This window comes from Zophobas morio, unplaced genomic scaffold (genome assembly GCF_036711695.1).
Source record: "Zophobas morio isolate AGI-343-1 ecotype UQ-CSIRO unplaced genomic scaffold, CSIRO_AGI_Zmor_V1 ptg000014l, whole genome shotgun sequence".
In the NCBI taxonomy this organism is placed as follows: Eukaryota; Metazoa; Arthropoda; class Insecta; order Coleoptera; family Tenebrionidae; genus Zophobas; species Zophobas morio.
In genome coordinates, this window is record NW_026972119.1 from 5,550,850 (window position 1) to 5,573,679 (window position 22,830).

The following is a 22,830-nucleotide window of genomic DNA, read 5'->3' on the forward strand; positions in this document are numbered from 1 at the left end:
TTTATTCTTACTGAATACTTTTGCTCGAGTGGGAAGGCCATTTGAGATGAAAGCGATTTATCAAATGTCTACCTGCAATCTGCACACCTATCGCTGTTTCGGGTTTAATTGCTCCCAAAAACCATGGCTGACAGAGTTTTTTCGGAAAGCTAGATCCTAATTTTGTCGAGAACTGTGGAGGAAATAGTTAACGATCTTAATGCATGACCACAAGTTATAATTATAACGACAGTGATTTTAATATACAGTGGGAACACACAGTTTTTAACAGAATTAAAATTTAAAAAATCTTTCCGTTGCGTTTTGATATAATACCTATATTGCGAATTTAAACAACTTTGTAATGTAAGTAACGTAAAACTTATTTTTTTTTAATGACATTTTTTGTGTTCGTTTCATTCTCTAATGCCTGTTTTTTTTACGTAAATGCTATTGGCACAACTGCAAATAGGGTAAATGTGTACAAGAGTACGCACTTAGTGTAAAACTGTCAATAACTTTTTAATTTTTTTGAATAGACAAATTTTATGATATGGGTTCGTCATATACATGTTTAGAGATCAGATATATTTAATTGTACGTCCCAAGACCACTATATTTTAAGAGTAATTTCAATTTTTGTCAAGATGTGTAAATGCGCACTCTTAGACAGTCCACTGCACAAGAGTGCGCATTTGAACGCTTATGAGTGCGCATTACATTTTATGAAAAAAATCTTTATTTCTAAGGTGAAAATAAATAGGGACAAGTGACTACAGACTACACATACAACGAGATCCATATTTCTTCGTACTTTAGGCGTCTTGAAATTCGAGAAAACGTAAAAGTAGAGAGTCGGTCGACGGACTCGATTACAATACTTCATTCCCTTACGCTCAGGAAGTAAAAATTAAAAAACAAACATTACCATAACCACCACCACACAACTTGAGACGCAGTACAAAGTAGTAGAGTTTAAATAATTCATTATAGTATCATATGTATCTATAAGACTACGTATCGCAAGTATTGCGCACTCTTGTGCATTTGTACATAACCTAATGTTTTCAAAGTTAAAAGCTTTTGATGTATAGAAAGTATAAAACTGCTAGTGTATAACGACACCTTAAAAGTTACAGCTAATGAACACTATTACTGTAAAATAAAAGAACTGCTACGTACCTTACAAAAAACTAAAACTATGAGCGGTAAAAATTACATCCACACAACGCGTAAACATAAAATCGTCAGTACGATCAAACTATAAACTATATACAGGTCACTGTTGCACCTTTATCTCAGGTTTAGCATTGGATTGTGAATGGTATAACTTCATCTTACCCAGATGGCACTAATAAGCAGAAATCATCAGTGCGTACTCTTATACATATGCGCACTCTTGTACACATTTACCCTAGGTGGCTCATAATTCAACCCTTAATTGATTAGCTAGCTAACTATCGATCGGTATAATTTTATTTGGAAAAATGAGTTATTTTTTTGCTTATTTGGGTATTTATTGGGGTTATAACTTTCACTTCGTTAAAAAATATTGTTGGAACTATATCAGATATTTGTATCATGCCGTCGTTTTTTTATAGCTATTGCATTCTGGTACATCTGTATGCAACATTGCATACTAACAAAAATATTAATACAACACGAAAAACTTTTTATAATTTTTACAATATGTTTAAATAGCTCCAAAACAAATAATTAACTCATGCTAGATATTTCAGAAAATTTAATTGAAGTTACATAACGCACAAAAAGATTTGCAGTTTTGTTCTACAGACATTGATTCAAAATTTCTACACTGATATTGAAATAAAAATTTAGAATTCAAAAAATATGGATTTTTTGTTAAATACATCAAAATGGTATAGATTGCAAATGAATTATTAAGTGATAGATAATAATAACAATAATAATAAACTTTTTCTATTCATCAAACCATTTTATGTGAGCAAACACATCATGTGTCTTGTTTTAAATAGTTCAAAATCCTTTACCTTCAAAGTAACTAAAATTTTCTTATTTCACTGTTTTTGGTCGGGACTGGTTTACAATTTTTTAAGTTTTAAAAAATAATCGTGATTTCACCGACTTCTGTATATATAGTTAATTATCTACTTACACTTTGCCACTACATTAATTTTTTGTTATCCTAGAACACTAGGTAAGGAATTGGGCTAGTCAAAATTTTAAAATTTTGCACGCTTTTTTAGCTTTACCGTAACATTACATACATATATTTATTTTGACTTATATAAGGGTGATCATAACAAAAAAAAATCGCAAAATCAAATCTTATAATTTTTCGAAAAAATTGTAGGTACCTACTTATTTGTTTTACTATACATATTTCAGGAGCGAGGGAAGTTCAAAATAACCTTCACACCATAAATTTAATATGAAGAAGTCGTTGAATAAATATATTGATCTACCTGCAAACCGTATTATGAATTCCTGACTATTGTAGCCAAAGGCAATATTGACTGGTATGGACAGAATTTACAGGGATCGGTGTTTTTTTTTTTACATAAATCGTGCCTAGAGCATATCGTATGCAGTATTGAATCCGACTCTTAAATTTATGTACCTACCTACTGAAAAGGAGATGATTTGATATTCTAGTAAATATTTTGCTTACGAGTGAATACAATATCAAAAGTGTTATAAATATAGTTGCATGCTGTTCTATATTTAATTCTTTTTTACAACATATCAAGAATATATTAATCACTCAGCAACAATATTTCAGAAATCCGTATTTGAATATGATTTTTGTTGTTTTGTATTATTTTTCGCTTTACTGCTTATTTTCCAGTAAATATTAATAAATAATAATAGGTAATATTCATATAGCTAAGTGTGTAATATAATGAAAGTACCGTAGTCGTAAACTGTAAAACCGTTATTTAGCTATGGTTATGATGAAACACCTTGTATAAATATTTTTTTAATTTCTGAGTACTTCCTCGTATAGGCGGCGTTTTAATTGTACGTTTCAGTTGTCCCTCGTAAAAAGCCGATTACAAATGGCGGCCCACCATGAAAAATCGAAAATTTCCGTTAAAATCCGCCATGATCGAAACAAGCGAGTGTTTCTCCTATAATTAAAGGAGCTGTCCGTTTGCATGAGCGATGTCGCCGTCTGCGACCCTCCGATCACTAGACTGTGACTTATCTGATAAGCCGGACCAGCACTTTTCCCCATTCTGAACGTCCCGACGTTACGTCAGACCCATATCAACTACCCATGACTGGCCGTCAAAAAACCGAGCCGACGTTAGACCGCGTCGTCAAAGAGCAAAAGCTAATGCGCTCGTTCACAGTCTAATTCACCGACGAATTCCATCCCCATGGACCACCGACTGAACAGGAATAAATGAATTCCAAAATGGAAAATACGAGAGCGGTTCTATTATGCCGTAGATTATGCAATTGTATGTCGACGCACAATAAAAACGCATTATTCTTTGTCGCTTCTCATTGTAGGAGTGTGATATCTCTGTTAGCGCGTTATAAATGAAATGCAAAATGAAATACTACAGACTTTGTGGAAAAAAATACGTCGGAGTTTCGGATGTACGTAACAAAGAGGATGCGGGAGGTCATTAATTAACTTGGTGATTTGTAAAAGTTAGAAATGGACTGGATGGTAGAACAAAGTGGAGAATAGAAATAACAAATGGATAATTTATTGAAAGTAAATTGTGGAAAACCAACAGCTTTTAAAGCTGTCGCCGACAGAAACATGCGAAACTAGACATTTATTACTGTTTATTTAAGTGCGGATGTAGAAATTTAATATTTGTCAGCTTCCAGCGGTTTCAAAATATTTCTTCTTACAAGAGTTCGAAATTATCAGGTTTTCATACCTGTCTCCAATGAAAAGACTAGTCTTTATTTTAATGCAAGATAGATATTTATTTAGGTAGTGTGCATATCTTATTTATTTCACCGTTGTTTAATATATTTACATATCTAGGTATATTTAAAGATTAATTCATCGCTTATGTATAATTGCACCGTGGCAATTAAAAATATAGAATTTGAAAATACTTCAATTGAAAACACTTATAAAGCACTAAGAATAATTCCTAAAATCGTATTTTTTGGTTCCATTGTTAGTTGTAAATGTCATTTTTTTATTATCATCGCTGTTAAATATTTACTACTCAAAACAGTCAACAGATAACATCACTAAGGACAAAAAAATGAATGGTTGAATCACCATCACTGCATGCGTTGTCATTATTATTATTAGCGTTTAGTAATCCATGTGTGATTTTTTAAAAAACAATTTGTGGTCGTTTTATGGTATCGTTAATGTAATCGATGATTTTTGGTCCAACTATCTAAAAATTACCCCAAAAATTTAAATCGTACAGAATATATAAATTTTCTACACAAATTATTATTGTGCAGGTTTGTGCTTGTGTTTATATTGTAGTGTTGGTTAGTCGAGCAAACTAACGATTATGAAGTGATGATTGTTTACAAAGATATTGTTTTTTTTTTAGAACACCGCAACACCAAAATTTTATATGTACATAAAAATAAAAATGCAATAAGACAAAACAAAAGCAAAGGTGCATTAAAAAAAACAGATTTATGTAATTATTCTGTTGTAATAAGTCTCTCTATATATTTTTTTTTTTAATAAACAGTCTGTGTAAGTAAAATTAAAAGTTAAAGGTGGCTTGAGAAAACTACATTTACAAATAATTTAGGTATATTCTGTAAATTTAAATTGTTTTGTGTTAATTGTGTTTTGTAAATTTATAGTATTTTAGAGTTGTCATGAATTTTTTAAGTACCTAGTTGAATAGGTAAATAAATTTTAGTGTTTTATCATTCTCGCGATATTTCGTAGAGTTCACTTCAACTTTTTAAAAAAGAGGTTCTGAAATTCCGACAAATTATTCAGCTAAAGGAGGAAACAGGAAGCTTTTTTGTATTTTACAAGTTGTGAAACGTCAGGAAAATGTGGAGTTAAACATACGTCAAAGAAGCAAAAAAAGCTCCAAAGTAATTATTAAATATTATTTGAAATGATGTTAACGCTGTCATTTTATTTTAAAAACAATTATTTACCCATTGTAGTAGAAACACTAACTTGCATTAAAAACGTGTTTAAAGTCTTGTTAAACGCCCATAAGTAAATCGTTGAATGTGTCAAATTAGTTAATTAATAAGGATTATCTATTGAACGTCATATAGATCCTAAATATATTTTTTAATTACAAATTCAATGATGGAAATTTTATTATTAAGTGGTCCACAGAATGTGAATATTTTCATACAATTTGGTGTTAATCTGTCAGAAAGATATCGCCATTTATAATTAATTATAAACCTTTTTTCTAGGTTATTTAATTAATTGCACAACACTGTGATAAAATAGCAATGTAACAAAAAACGTTCGCATTAATAGTCTTACCTCCAGTTCATTTTGTTTTCTCAACATTTCAGCGCTACCAAACCATGAAAAAGTAGGTCCCCGTTTCCGTGTGTGTATCGTCTCTTGGCGATTTTGTTATACTATAAAGATAATCTGAATTTATTATTTTGGGCTTCACAAATGCTGGAAGGTTATAGCGAACAAGATAAATCGCTAAGCAAAATATGTCTATTTATTCTATGTAAAAACCTGATGGCGTCATCTCAAAATTTTGCGAAGTAAATCCTATCTAAAGTCTACATTATATTATGTGTCTACATTTATTGTTTTAGTAGTACCTATATAAATATATGTATCTACAAAAAAAATTGGTCTGAAGTGTAATATAACATATCCACCTTTTTCGAAAAATATAAAATTTGATTTTCCGAATTTTATTCTTTTTTATGATGGTCGCTATAAGCTAAAATAAATATATGTATGCAATGTTGAAGTAAAGGTAAAGAAGCATGCTATGCGTCTGTTTTAAATGACTTTTTCCATTACAAAATTTTGTGATGACGTCATCAACATTTTAGCAAGGATCCGTATATCAATGTGAATATGTGCAGTGTTATACTAATAATAAGTAATAACAGTACTCCAAATTTTTCGGGAAAATTGACTCGTTTATAAACTAACCCCGTAAAAGTAATTCTAAAAAGTATGAATGTATTAATACCTAAACCGTAAGTATAGATTCACAATACTTTGCATATTTTAGATACAATTTATTTGGCAAAATTTTGAAATGATGTTATCGATTTTTTGGGAAGGGATACACATCAGTTTATTTGAATTTTGAATAACGATTTATCGTGCATACGATAACCTTAAAACGTTTGCAAAATTTTAGAGCATTCGGCTTTGTAGTTTCAAAGTTAATTTGTAAAGTGTTATTTTATAATTTTGATAAAAAAATACAGATACAATTTGACAACAATCAGTAGTTTCGGAGATTATCCGTCCAACAAAAACGACAGACAGACAGACAGACGGAAACGCGCGATCGACTTTATCATGCACTAAGATTCCGATAGACCTTATTACAATACTTCATTAGCTTACCCACGAGAAGTAAAAATTAATGTCTGAAGAAATTATTTTGCTGTTTAAGTCAAAACAGTGTATGTCGTTTTCTTAAAATTCTGGGTACACACACTACTTTTGTTGTTAATATGTTCCTATTAACAAGTTGATGGTCTCATCACGAAATTTTATTATGAAAAACTCACTTGGACCATACGCGTAACATGATTTTTATTTGTAGTTTAGTAATCCACAGTCTCAAATTTTATACTTTATCAAAACTCTAGATTTGTCTGATAGTGCTTTAGGGATAAGGAAAGTTTTGGCTAAATATCCTTAATTCTAAATTATTTCATTGGCCATCTAGCTTCAGTAGAGTAAAACTCATTATTGTACGAACTTTACACTTTACTTGCAATAATGGCATCAAAATTATTAAGAAATTAGCATTGGCTAACAAAATTGAAAATGTGCTGTGTTTTTATTGTTATATTATTCCTTATATTACTGCTATAGATCTGAACTTGATGTTTTAATAAACAAATTAATTACTCATGGATCATCCTGTACATAAACAAAAATAGGAAAAAAATGAAATTGTTAACATAATTATAATTTCTGAAAATTAAAATGGCATGTGAAACCTGCAGTGAAAAATTCGACATAAATTTTGAACTTGAAATTAATTTTTAGCGAATTGTTTGACTACAGTTTATCCAATTTGTACGTGAGTGACAGTACATACATACATGCATGCGATAGGCATCTTGTCTACATAATCTATTGCTCACATGTATGAGTAGCACATGGTCAATTATAGCGCAAAAATTGTAAATGAGAATGAATTAATTTCTACTTTAGCGCCAGCGTGTATAATTGGAATTAATTATTTTATAGAAAATTTGTAGCTTTCAAATATACTTACTCGACTCAATAAAAATTAGTCTTCTCGCTGAGTTTAATTATACATATTCACTTAAACGCTCACTTGTGTATATTGCAGTGAAGGATTGAAGACGTTTTTGTACCTATAAACCCCTTATTTTGACGTAACGTCAATTACTTTTAATCTAGGTGTTGCTTTTTGTGAAAGATTGTATGGGAAACTCCGTACGTTTTATTAGTAAAATGTTCCACATAATCTTTCTTCCGCCACGTTTTATTTGCCCGATCGCATAAAAAGCAATCAATCTGCAACTTTTAGAGCAGTCTGATTTGCAGGTGTTTTATATTTTCCCGTTCTATAATTTTGATTTATGTGCGATAGTTGATTCATTATTCTCTGTTCGGATTATCTCGATTTTTCGCCTAGATTGCAGATACAATGTTGATACTATAAATTCCCCCCGTGATGGGAATTCCATTGCCTATTTGAGTTTGAGAGAGCTTGCAGCAGCAATTAATTATTCATAGCTGAGGGTGCATACCAACGCAAAAATGATACCTACGTATTAACAGTTGATTGGTGATTTATCCCTCCTGATAAAGAAAGTCCCCCGAAGCCAGCACAGGAAGTTGCGATTCAAAACCTGCAGTCTTTAATAAGTACGTAGCGAAACACCGTGGGATGCGATTTCATACGTGTTTTTTCCTGCGGTTTTTTCCCCTGCCGGGAAGGCGGTCATTTTTGGAATATGACAGTCATTTCGGAATTCCGTAGCTGTGAATATGTGAAACGGTTGTCAAATTTCGTCGACCCTCCGAAGGTTTCATTATAAAAATTATTACCTGGAGCCGAGACTAAGAAAGCAACAAAAATTGTATGAAGAAAATAATTATATACATCGGTTTGAAGGGAGGCTGAGCCGGCCTTGTGACGCCAATCAAACCTGGCTCTAGGCGGTTGAGCCTGCATCTGAGATAATGAGTTTATAAATGATGCATAAATCATTTCCATCTTTCAGGACTTGGCGGTCTTGCGAAACTTCAAAATACACACCACACAATAATTACGATTCGTTTCGCCATAATAAGATTCTTGTCAGACCGATTGATTATGACGAATCGATGTGGATTAGATGTCAAGAATAAATGCGAGCTTTACGCGTTATTTCGTAGGAGCTTTTTGCCGGAAATCCATTGTTTTAATATTGTTTTGTTTTTATAGGTGTATTGACATGACTGAACGTTCCTGTCATTTTCAAGGACTACGAGTTCAATAGGATATAAAATGGCTGCAACAATTCACTGTCTAAAAGTGGGATCTAAAAAATATCAGGATTTTTTAGTGGTCCAATTTGATACATTTTTTTAAAGCTAAAATTCTTGATTCACAACTATGGTTAACTGGACTGAAAAATGAAGTAATTTACTCCTATACCTTTTAAAATATATGCCTCCTTAAAAATAGTTATTACAGAAAGTTGAACACTGAAATTATTATTAATATCCTTAGTCGTAAATAATATCCTAATAAAGTGACTAAAAACCGCAGAAACTTTATTTTTCTCTAAATTGACCGTTGATCCATTTATTTCTTTATTTGATACTCGTCAATTTAAAGTCTCATGATGACTGATTTACCTACGTGTAATTTACTACAACCATCCAAATGTCATAATTCGTTGCACCACAAAATATTTAGGATAAATTAATGAGAGAAATGTAAAACTTAAAAAGGGCAGGACCCTGACTGAAGACAAAAGAAAAGATAATGGGCAAAAAGAGCCGAAAGGCAGAAAAATATTTCAGGGTCAAGATGAGTATGGCAGAGTTTATAAAATGACAGTTTGATGGCAAAGTAGACAAACATCAAGGGGTCTTGACGAAAGAAAAAATTACAAAAGCAGAAGAAGGAAGAAGAAAACTAAGTAGATCATGGCTGTGAAAGAAAACAAGGGTACAAGGACGAGTAGCAGAAAATCGAAGAGAAGTACAGAAAAAGAAGCAACATAGAAGAAAAAAGAGATATGGAAGTATTAGACTAAGGGCCGGTTTATCAATGCTCAGTTAAAAGTGTCTGTTAAGTAACTGTCAGATAAGGGTAACTAGCAGTTAACGGAGGTAAAGTGTTTATCAATGCACGATGTTTCTTCCAGTTTCGTAGCTCGAAGTTTAGCTGTTACTCTCTTAAGTTGGTAACGCTCACCCCACTGGAAATGAGTTGTGATTGGTCAGTTCAAAACTACCCCGACTTTGAAAGTTCCATCAGATTCGATCCGCATTCGGTATTCAACGATTGTATATCGCGTTTCACGTGATCAATCATGAAAAAGCAAAATTTAGCATTAGAAAAAAAGTATTGGAAATTAAAAACGAAACAAGTAGGTACACCTATAAATAAATACAGAGAGATCGAAAAAGAAATTAGTCAAAGTTGGCCATGCACGAAAAGGCGTTTGTCTTATTAGTTTAAAATATTTTTTTATTAATCGTCACGTTGACAAAAGTAATTTGCACTGTTATCAAACGAAATTAAAGCTTTTTTGTTATTAGAATCTTCAGAAATGGGATAAATTTTAGACAAAATTGGGAAACGGTGATTTTAATTCATTCTTATGTGTTTTAAAAGTAGGCGTCATAATTCTAATTTTAAACTGTCAATTTGACATTTAATAAAAAAAATGAAATTACCCTACCACCGTGATTACGACAAACGGCTTGTCGTGCATGGCCTACTTCGATTAATTTCTTTTTCGATCTCGCGGTATTATTAGATAGGTTTTTAATTTTTGGTACCTACATTAGACCTGGAAAATAATCAGCTAATAATACGTGTTTTTCTCATCTTTTCTCTGTCAATTTGTTGCACAACATAAGTCCTCATCAAAATATTGTTAAATTCATAACAGATTTATTTGGATTTGTTAGGTTATGTTGCCACTAACTGGTGGATAACGTTTTAACTGACAGTTTGAACTGTCAGTTAATTTATCAGGCACTTTGACCACCAGTTTTGAGCTAGCGGGTAATGATAAACAGGTTAACTCACAGACAAGCTTTAACGCCAGTTACTTTAACTTAACTGCGCATTGATAAACCGGCCCTAAGACTGAAGTATTAACCATTACCAAAGTCAACAAGGAAGTCGGAAACTCAAATAGGGTAAAATTATGGACAATACGAGAAGTGGTAAAGGGTATAGACTGAAATCCAGTAAGTTCCAATATGCAATATGCCGAGGTGGCTAGGGAACAGGCTGAAGTTGTGCCACTAGAATAGATCTTGGTATCTTTGGATGATTTAGTGGTTGTAACTAGGGATGAAAGAGAAATCGGAAAGGTAATTAAGAATCTACAAAAATATACAACCATGAAAAAATTGGAGGTGAACTTTAACAAATACAAATAGAAGAAGTGAAGGAAGGAAATTGTTGTAGGAATTGTAAAAAATTGTAAAGTACATAAAGTGAATATTCTATGGGGAGCAGGAAAAAAGTTTGAGCATGATGAGCGGGAGTATAAAGGCATATAACCACACAGAAAGAGTGTGAAAGAGATTTTTCAAGAAGTTATCGTTAATAATTACGTAGAGAGGTTGAAAGAAGAAGTGAATTTTGCGGAAATATGCAAAAGTCGAGTAAGTTTTGTTGGAGAGATAAAATTAGAACATGCAAAAAGAAGTGGGAACGTCCAGAGAAAAATGCTATTAGAAAAATGTATATGTATGAATTTAGGAAAAATGAACACAAAGAAAAATCAAGTATCAAAGAATGAAATATACTTACATTAAAAAAAATGCGATGAAATAGTTTTCAAAGCACCGAAAACAGAATGTGTGGAAGAAAGAAAAACAATATGATTTTATTGTGAAAACGAAACAAGAAATAAATAATAACAGATTTGGTTTAATTTATGCAAAAAGAAGTAGGTAGAATTATGGGTAGTCAAATGGTCATGCAACATGTGATTTGCGAATGTAGTGAAGTCAATACAAGAGAAAAAGTATGAGAAAATTAGTGGCGAAGATCAGGGAAAGGGTGGTTACTTGGAAGGTTAATTATTGAAGTGTCAGAAAATTGTTAAGTTATGCAAGTAGTATCACAAAAAGTTTAAATGTACACCACTGACTTTTTGACTATTATTATGTACAAATGCAAATATTATGAATGGATTATTCGAATCATTGACATCTAAACATTAGTTTCCTGGAGGATGGATGCTATCTGATGGAATGCCTAATATTCATTCGTTTTAAGTAGCTATTAATTTTTATTCGTTATAAAATTAGAATCTATTTATGTATTAACATAAAATAATTAGCTTTTGCTGTTGTCATTTTAAACCAATTTCGAAATTATTACTATCTACATTAGAAACATAAAGTAGTAGGTGTGGGTTCTGCTTTTCATATTTTCGTAAACTGTATTTCAAAAAAATTTTTTGTTTTGTTTTAGGTTTTACACGGCGAGAACCAAAATAGGTTATTTGTGGAATGGAAGTTAATCAACTTATTATAAACAAGTTAACAAACAGAAGCGAAATTTTTATACCTATGTACATACATTTTATGCTATACCCTTCAACGTTTTAGTCATATGTTCACTCTATTTCTGCTTTTATACTCCGAGAAGATTTCTTACCGTTTTTCTTTTTGATTTAAGAGGGCCAACTTAATAAAGATAACGCTAACCTAGCTACACTAAAAGTCTAAAATTTGAAAACTGAAGGAGGTCATTAACTATAATGTGAAGTGCTTCTAAAACGAGAGAGAGAGAAAACAGTTTGTTTTCCTTTTTTTGATAGGTATATGCACTCATGAATCATGTTATTTTTATTTAATAATTATTCTGATTGGCATGCTCGTTTTACAATTTAGTAACTTATTTAGAATTTTTTAATTTGTTTTGTTGTTTAATGGCTTATGGATCAGTCAACCAGTTTTCCAATTAAAACAAGGATGTACGTATGTATTACTCTGCAATATTCATTTTTTTTGGAAAACTCGCGCGTAATTTCTTTTTAAAAATATATCGAAAAATATAACTCAATTTTATATTCGAACTAAAACAAAATGCTACTGAAAAAGCCGTAATAGGAGAACCATCAAATTGGAACCATTTCTTTTACTTACTTTTGGTTGTTGTAAACATTCCAAATAAAACTCATCCTTGTGGTAGGTATATGCTGCAAAAAGGTGGAAGATATTATTTATTGATAACTAAACTTATGCCATTGGTCTATTTTCTGATAAGTAAAATTATTAATTACAATATTACTTAACAGAGTCGGTTCTTATAGTAGGGATAAGAAAACAGGCTTCAATGTGATCATTATTTGTAGCTCGAAGTATGAGAGAATAAACATGAAATATTAAATTGTCTTTTTTTATTGACGTGTTGTTCAAAAAGCATGGAAGAAATATTTGAAATGCGACCTTCAGTCACCCTATATCGAAAAAACCGTGTTGTCAATAAAAAATTATTGAGTATTCATTTGCGTCAAATGTGAACCTGATTCACTAGCTCACAAATAGAATTTTATTGAATCGTGATTGATGATGTAATGGCACAAGCAGAAAAACAACAAATTTCAAAGTTTTTGGTCCCTGTTTCTGAATGGTATTATTAGGTACAGACTGTTGCCTTACCATTATGCACATTAAGTAGATAACCATTATGCTTATTTTTGTTATAACTCTTAAAATAATATGGTGGATTATCGAAGTTATGCAACCAGTAATACATCTGCCATTCCAATTTTAAAATATTTCAAATAGATTCCACATTAATATGTATATTGCATCTATTTGGTGTTTATGGGTGAAGAGAATGCAGTAAAACCTTGGCCGTTTGTTAAAAATAATGATAATAATAATAAATTATTAGTGATGCGTCTATTATTGAATCACTCCCGATTGACATGAGACCATGTTTCTAATTTTCTGTCGGTATTTTCAGAGAGGAAACGGGGCCGCCAGACGTACACCCGATACCAAACGTTAGAGCTGGAGAAGGAGTTCCATTTCAACCGCTATTTGACGAGACGACGTCGCATCGAAATAGCCCACGCACTGTGTCTAACCGAAAGACAGATCAAGATCTGGTTTCAGAACCGTCGCATGAAATGGAAAAAGGAGAACAAGACCAAAGGGGAAGGCGGATCGGAAGGTGGCGGCGACGACATCAGCCCCCAGGGCTCCCCCCAGTGAACCACCTCACGATAACCATGTACCTAATAACACATTGTAGTCATTGCATTTTCTTTTTGCCGGATCTCCGACGAAAAGGTGCGCTCTTTCGGCAGGAACTCTCCAAATTCCCAAAACACAACCATAATGACCTCCACAAGTCCTTTGTGTATAACTCAAGTCGATAATTTAGTTCCGATGATCGCGATTCTCATTGATCGATTTTATAGTTTATTTATTTATATATTGTATAGATATTGATAGTTTTATTGCGCGAATTTATATTTGGACTCTCCACGGATGATTTTAGAGGCCAGTGCTACGTGCAATCCAGTGATGCAGACGAACTGCCCAGTGATGATTTTGTATAAATATTTTCTAATGTAATTTTAAAAATGAGTGGTTCGCTACGGTTCCGGGGGCGGCTGCAAGTTTTCGGAAATGAAGGTCAGTGGACGACTTTTTTTTGAGATGTGGCGCTAAGCGAGCTGACTGGAATTTTTCCGCAGTTTTTTTCACGTATTTTTTATGATGTACCTACTGAATTTCCAGTGAGTTTGTTGAATCTGTGTGAACATTAGACTTCTGAGATAGATCGAAAGTGTACGTTCGGCAACTAGAATTGTTTACTTATAAAATGTAGATATTTCGAATGAATGTATATTTGGTTCTACTAATAAGTTATACAAATGTGTAAATAAATCCGGTAAAGAAAAGGATATGAAATATACGATATTATTAAAATTACGCACTTTCATGCCAAAGGTAGAGTAACGTTATCCATGTAGGACGTTAACAATACTCAGATACGTAACACTTTGTATTTTTAAGGAATTTTGCTATCCAGCAATGTTTAACATTCGGAGTATCAAAAATTATTTGTTTGAGTTTCTTTTTCGAAAAATGAAGAGAAGAGAATATTTTATATACCATGTAATTGGAACCGCAATTGAAGACACAATTGCTAGTGATAATAGTAACGAAATACGTAACGCTGCTACAAATCGAGTATACGTAATTAATTATTTTAATATAAAATCAGAGCTATGTAAAAACGGTTAGGCAAATTAAATAGGTTTCAAAATTATTTATTGATAATTTAAACGTTCGTCCCTATTTAAGTTGGTTAACCATTTATATACGCAAATATTTATACTATAAATTAGGATTTGCAGTGGCATGCTGTATATTTGTACCTATATGGATAAATTAGAGTATAGTTCTTTGTGCTGTGGTGTAATATTTTAGATTAGAAGTACTAAGTTTGGCCGACACTTAATTTCGGACAAATTACCTTTAATTTTGTAAATGAACAAAAGAGATACTGTAATATAAATTATAATTTTAACCATCCTATATAAATTTTTATTTGATTTTAAACAAACTTTAAGTATAATACTTTAATACTTGGATTTCTGTCTTGTGGATTTCAACCTATATATACCGTACATATAATTAATATATGTATAAATAAAATATTATTGTAAATTTAGATCGCTTTTGTGTCAAATCCTCATCCTCGATCTGTAACGAGACAGAACCATGCTCACTTTTCGAAATATGCCAAGATGGCCTCTTTTAAAAGGGATTATTATTGGATAACATAGTGTGAAAGGCTCCGCCTCAGTTCTACTTTTGACTGGATGATAAATGATTTCTCATAGCTAGTGAGGGTCTAAGTTGCCATCAAACCTCCATCTACATTGATTACGAAACAATTCTTAAAACTTTACTCCGCTTTTGTTGTATCCAAAACCGGCGTAATCTAAAGTTCACAATGTTAACGATGTGTTTCGTGCTTCTTAACCTGTTATTACGTTGCACGTATCGCCCAGAACACCGAGATGCATGTTGCATGACATTCGCATGAAATTTTAATTAGTTAGAAAATTAGCTATTGTGTACCAACGCTAGGTATACTACCGACTTATTGTTTCCAACAAAAATATCTACGAACGCGATGTCTCCCTTAACATTAATCACCATTATAGTTTGCCCACCGCTTGATTTATACCAGCAATCAATTGAACTTGACACAGCATCTTAATGCCAGTGATTGACCCGAAATGCCCTTTTTTCACGTCTCAATCGCCTATTGTAATTCCACTATTTTAAATCGAATGAAGACAACACTCCGTGTCACTTCCCTCTTCTTCCGACAAACACTCCATCCTCTTCTATCCCGAGGTGCGTATGTGCACCGCCACTTGAATCAGAAGTTATGGGCAATAACAAGTGGTCTCTTAAAGTAATCTCCCACTAAATCATTCTGGGCACACGCGATACGCGTTTATCTTAGTTTACGCAACAGCTTGCACGAGAGCGAGAGAGAGGGACGAGTCGATGTGGCACACAATAGAATAGGAGATGAATACGGAACATCCATAAAATCGCAGATGATGATTTAAGATAGCTCTTGTCTTTTTCGCTACTTAGTGTTGTGTTTACAAGGTGTTTATGGGTGTTTTATGGCCAAGGGGGCAATTGCGGGGACGGGTCGGAGGGTCCCAACCGTTGACACACTTTCATTCTCATTATCATAAATATATTTTTTTAATTTCGATTAGGGTTAAATGGGATTCGAACCCACCCCGTCTTCACTTTGAGTTTATGGATGTTCTTTGTATGGTAAATTTTTTTGGGGGTCGTAACGAATGGAATAGGTTAATTGTTTCGGAAATAGACAAATAGTAAGTTTTTGCGTGAACGGGAGACCGCTGGCTTCACGAAAACGAAAAAAAAGTAAAATATTTTCCTCTGTTTCTGGCATCCGACAATTTAGGGAATAAATTAACGGCCCTTAGGTAATTGCCAGTCAGTCGATAAAGAGTTTAGTGAAAAGTGATCTCAAGATCTTCATACTAAACACTTATTTGGCCATATATTTCAGGACTGGTAGTCAAGACCGCAAACAGCTTTATGGAAAATGCTGGGGTGGCGGCACATAAATCAATAACGCTGTATTCTATGTCTCTCACTCCCTCCAACATCTCCTCTACTACTTTCTTTCTCCATATCATCCGAATTGCTAAAGTTAACCTCGATATTTTCCTAAGATATATTGCCGTTTCATTTCTATCATTTAATTCTTCTTCAAAGTACATTCTCGGATTTAAATCAACACCTTGACAAAAAATAAAATACGTGAAACAAAGGCAAAAATCCAGAATGTCCCCATCCTGTAATATAGATATAAAATTCCGATAAATTCCGCTGAATAATAGGAGCACGCTTTTATTTGTAGTGGCAATAATGGCTTATTTCCATTCCGCATTAATAAAATACGCCGTAATGTAATATTAAATTCATCCTAATTACCCTAATGCTAGATTATATGTTTAGATTAGTCCCCTCGATGGCCTAATGTGATTGTGTGTTTTTTCCGTTCTCGCCGCTTTTTTAAAATTGCCGCCTTTTAGGGGGCCATTCTGATTTGGGCCGATCTTGTATCGCTCCACCTCTAACACTTAGTTGCTGTCAAGCAACTGTCAAAGCTGCACGGCCCCTATATTTGTCAAGGCCCTGTGGCACCGCCTATATTCCTTAGCTCCGAAGCTGATTGGCGGACACAGGTGCTTTCCGGTATATGATTAGTCATTAAGCATATGAATAAACAAGATACCCTTGGATACTAGCGACTCTTTTACAACGAACGGTAAGTGCGTGAACTAAATAGTTTCGATTGTTGCTGCCGTCTGGTGAAGAGCTCCTCATTGGTATGTACGAACATGTAATCTTATTGAAACTCCTCACACTCTGAATATGTTACCTTGAGGATGTTGTTTTAATTAAATTATGGACTAGCAGGTGCATCCGGTTGGAATTTATGGCAAATGCGAGTTTGGATGGAGGTAATTTTAGTTACACATCACGTGATTCATTTCTGACATCGGATTATTTAATACACGGAAAATTATAGATCAGAAGCTGTCTCATACATTTATTACAATTTCCTTTTACTAAAATCTCGCCTATTTATTAGAGCGATTCTCGCAAACGCGCAATTGCTTTCTTAAGTCACCTATTTATTAATTGTCTCTAGATATAAATAAAAAATATTTACGCGGCCCCTTTTTTCCGACGGCAAATATTTACAACACGACTTTAAAAAATATTGAACTTGGCAAGAACTTGGAGACTGTTGTTATCGCACATTGTCGGTTAAATAATTATTATCTTATTTATTTTAACTGCTTGTTTGTACTATTATCTCACACTTTCTATCATCTTAAGGTTGCGGAGTTCATGATAAAACGGTCTTAATTGCATAAACAAACATTTATTTCAAATGTTTATGGTCGTTCTGACATTCTCATCGGTAAAATTTGATATTTGTTAATTGCGGTTGTAGTTTATTGGCGTTTAATTTGTTTTAATTTGTCACTGGAACACATTTACACAATGTTATACATTGTCGGGAGATATATTTTAATGTTATTAATTAAGTAAAATAAAATGTCATTTTTCTCTATCAGTAGGTGAAATATAGAGTAAAATTCATGGTCGTTGTTTAAATACTGCCAACAGTGATTACCGACCACCGAAACTAAGTTTTCTTAAGTATTTGCTTTGTTTTTGCCCTCGAAGAATATCGGAAAAATTCCAAAATTTCTTATTGGTTAGTCCAGCGACAAATTTTCTTTAGAAGAAAAAAATTGTAAATGGTCCTAATCTATTAACCGCATCAAATTTTCATTTCTTTTTTTCACTAGATTAGATAAAGTGCGGAATGACAAATAAGCTCCTTCACAAATCTGTGTAAATAAACGAAAACATCTTAATAAATGTTACAATTAATAAAACATGAATGCTACTTGGCAAAGCCGTACGGTATTTATTTATTATAATGAGTGTCAATTACTTGCCTCAAGTACTTTTTTACCTATATATTTACGGGCAAGTAAAAGTCTTTCCGGGCGACAGATGGCACCATTTTTTGCACTTCTTCTCCAAAGGTTTTGGTTTAAAAGTAGTAAGTATGCGGAAATTTTCAAATGGCAGTATAATACTACGGCATTATCTCTATATAAAAAATTGTCTTTACCTGCTTTCTTAACAATTGTAGTAATTTAGTAATTTTAGTGGATTTTCGAAGTTTGAAATATATGTTAGGGAATTTGGCAATGTTTTAATTTGTTTATTTTTTGAAGTTACTTTATCTGCCAAATACCATGTGTCGAGAAGATTATTTTTTATGCATAAGTATTTTTTTTTAGAACAAGATAAAAAAATCACAAAGCTACGTTTTCTTTTTCCGCTATGAAAATTTCATGTGGAAAATTATTAAAAAATTGATTAAAAAATAGGGAAAATATATGTAACTCAAAGATGTTGAACAAGACTTTTTTAATTATGTTGTTTACCTGCACTGACCAAGGTTTGTATCACATTAATAACAACTAAAATTGTGTTGTAATTTTAATAACTGTACGTATACAGGCGCTGGAGTTTTCAAGTGAATATGATTATTATACGTATATTTACCGACGTGAAAAGTTGTTGTAAAAGACAATATAACTTGTTTTCTGAAATCGGTAGATATTATGTAAAGTTTAAAAACATATAGGGTAAATGTGTACAAGAGTGCGCATATGTATAAGAGTACGCACTGATGATTTCTGCTTATTAGTGCCATCTGGGTAAGATGAAGTTATACCATTCAGAATTTAATGTTAAACCTGAGATAAAGGTGCAAAAGTGACCTGAATATAGTTTATAGTTTGGTCGTACTGACGATTTTATGTTCACACGTTGTGTGGATGTAATTTTTACCGCTCATAGTTTTAGTTTTTTGTAAGGTACGTACCAGTTCTTTTATTTTACAGTAATAATTTTCATTAGTTGTAACTTTTAAGGTGTCGTTATACACTAACAGTTTTACACTTTCTGTCCATCAAAAGCTTTTAACTTTGAAAACATTAGGTTGTGTACAAATGTACAAGAGTGCGTAGCGAGGTATTGTATAAGCGTGCGCATTGCTTGCAATACGTAGTCTAATAGTCTTGGAGATACATATCATACGGTAATGAATTATTTAACTCTACTACTTTGTACTGCTTCTCGAGTTGTGGGGTGGTGGTTATGGTGATTTTTTTTTTTATTTTTACTTCCTGAGCGTGTTGTAATCGAGTCCGTCGACCGACTCTCTATTTTTACGTTTTCTCGTCTTTTCAAGACCCCTAGAGTACGAAGAAATAAGTCTCCCGTTTTATGTGTAGTCTGTAGTCACTTATTCCCATTTATTTTCACCTTAGAAACAAATATTTTTTCATAAAATGTAATGCGTACTCATAAGCGTTCAAATGCGCACTCTTGTGCAATGAACTGTCTAACAGTGCGCATTTACACATCTTGACAAAAATTGAAATTACTCTTAAAATATAGTGGTGTTGGGGCGTACAATTAAATATATCTGATCCCTAAACATGTATATAACGAACCCATATCATAAAATTTGTCTATCCAAAAAAATTAAAAAGTTATTGACAGTTTTACACTAAGTGCGTACTCTTGTACACATTTACCCTAAGTCTTGGCTTCATCTGAATAAAGTCTTAAGTGTTCATATGATACACTCCGTATATTTTATTGTCTTATGGTTTCTAGAAGTTAATGATATTGTTTAAACTGATAAAATCTGATATTTTTTAATGATTTTTTTGTTTCTTCGGTGGATATGTTAAGCTTCGTCATCCACCAAAAACTAAGACTAATGATTAGTGTTACAAATCCTCCTAGTGTCCATGAAATAATATATTTTTCTTTCAGCAAAACATTTTAAAATCATTAAATAAATATCTATATTTCCGAGAATTGTCAATATACATGCGCAAGAATTAAACAAATCATATATTTTTATACGGGAACAAAATAACTGTGTCTTACATGCAACTATTTTGTGATATTTCAAGTTTTGGTTCAGTACTTTTAATATCAAATACATATCTTTACATGTGGTAATTTATTTGGCTATAAATTTTCACATATCATTATTACTTTCTAAGTTTATAATCATAACAGGTGTGTTTTTGAATATTTTTTGATTTTACATTCATTGATTTTGATAAATAACTGATTATGAAATGGTTATGATAAAGTGGTTTAAGGTAATATTTTATCACATATCTCGTTCTGCATTAGTTAAACACGGAATTGAATAGACTACTTACTTAATTAAAGTAAAAGTTGAATTTTTAAGAATTTAATATAATAATCGATTTTACTAATTAATCGTCATTCAGAAAAAGTTAAGGACTCGTGGCATGCTGCAATGCATTTAATTACCATTCTTCTCTAATCTCTGCTTCATAGATTATACGTTCTTAATGAAGAACATGCGATCTCGTCCACTTTATGTTGTAGGTGGACTTGCCACACTTGTTCCCTGCCGTTTCTATTATTTATTAGAGGGATTTACCGGAAGATCATTATTTTCATATAACTTTATAATTGCAGGCGCACCTACTAACGCTCTACCTATACCACAGTCCAGATTTTATCGCGGCGGTCATAATATCACTCTTCGTTTTCCCATTGGTTTTAATGGTACAAGGGTAGCCGCAACTGCACGTAACCATAATGGCGCGTAAAAATTATTATTAGATAAACCGAACTTGCGTCGTTTATCATCGGAGGATCCTTTCTGGCAACATTTGTTTTCCAATTTTTTTACTTCGAAAGTTTGCTGATTCGTTGTAATCTGTTCGGTGTTCATTTAAAGTTTCCAAGTTGCATAAGCAAATACTAGGAGGATCAGGGCGACACTGTGTTTATTTTAATATTTTTTAATTTATGAAATAGAGGTGTGGAAAATTTTAGTTTAACTCGGGGTTAGGTTAATCGTTACAAAAAAAAAAAAAACAAATTGAGTTAATCACAGCTTTAGGTTAAAGCCGATTGATGCCCTACTATCAGAGAGAATTTGATATCAATATAAGTGGTACTTACTTCTTCCGATTCCCATTTACAACTTCTTCTCATTTAAAGGATAAAATCAGCATTGTTACAGTTTATTTTTTCAACTACAATATAATACGATAATAAGGATGTATAAAGAAATCGATTCATTGTGATAGATGATTAAAATTACATTTGTATTACTACAAGTGATGTGGCATAAGAGATATTCATTTAATTCTTGAATTAGTGGTGTTGCGAAAAGCAACTTTGTGACAAATTTTGGACCAGATTTTACAAAAAAAAAGATTTAATAAAACAAATCGAGTTATTATTTAAAGTTTTTTATTTTTTACGGTAGTTACATAGGTATATGTTAACGTTTTGTTCATTTTACCGTACAAAATGCATTTGCAAGATACCTTTAATATGAAAATTATATACTTTTCTAGTTCTGGGTGGAAGAACTAAATTGCAACAGTCAAATAATGTACATACTTAATTCTCATTACTTGCATTTTGCTCATCTACATAAAATTCTTGAAATGAGATGTTAATTATTGCATTATAAAGATGTTTGCGTGCTACAAACATATGAATTGCTCTATCAGCGCAGTTTATTTTCACTCATTAACAAAAAACCACAAAGCCACAAAATTGTCCACTATTTTCTGTGTATTTTCGACATATACGTAAATCTGAGAATGTTCCCACAGAAAACTGTGTAGCTGTTTTTCATAAATGCTATTGTCGTATTGTATTTGGAAAAATAGTCTTACTAAAATTAAAGTATCTAAATAGTTGAAAACCTCGAACTAAGTATTTCTGAACCACAAGAAACAAACCAAAAAATTTAATTATCATGTTATTTGCTAAAAATTGACAACAATATTCTTAAATTTGTCAATTAAACGATGGTTAGATTTTCTGTTTTAACAAAAAAGTGTTATACTCAACACTTGAAGCAGCAGCCAAACTTCTTAAATTTTTGTGTAAAAAACTTATTTTCATTCATTTGCGATATTTATCATTTTTACTTACCGAGCGTAAGCTAAGGAAGTAGGCACAATTGCCACGTTCATATTTTCTCGACGTGTCGTGGCCTCTAGACTCCCGTTTCCGTCTGTCTGTCTGTCTGTCTGTCTGTCTGTTTGTCTGTATGTCTGTCTGTCTGTCTGGTGTCTGTATCCATTTTTATTAAACAAATAATCTCCGAAACTACTGGACCGATTGTTGTCAAATTTTGTATGTGTATTAGGACTACCATATAGATGGTTAAATACTAACTCAAATTTGGCTAATCATCCCCACCACTAATGGGATGACGTCATATTCAAAATTTATAATAAAAAGTTTTTTAAATTTTATAAAATAAAATACTCCTGCATTTGTGGTGTGTGAATCCATGT

The 22,830-nt window shown here is 32.4% G+C and overlaps 1 protein-coding gene across 4 annotated transcripts in view; it reads left to right on the forward strand.

Annotated features, from left to right (window-relative positions):
* Positions 1–14,898, forward strand: part of LOC135129216 (homeotic protein antennapedia-like) — a 295,089-nt gene extending 280,191 nt beyond the window's left edge. For all 4 annotated transcript variants that reach the window (XM_064056354.1, XM_064056353.1, XM_064056351.1 and 1 more), the window contains exon 3: positions 13,296–14,898. In XM_064056354.1, coding sequence (XP_063912424.1) covers positions 13,296–13,546 — 251 coding nt within the window. In that variant the 3' untranslated portion in view covers positions 13,547–14,898. The remainder of the gene's footprint in view (positions 1–13,295) is intronic.
* Positions 14,899–22,830: the final 7,932 nt, after the last annotated feature.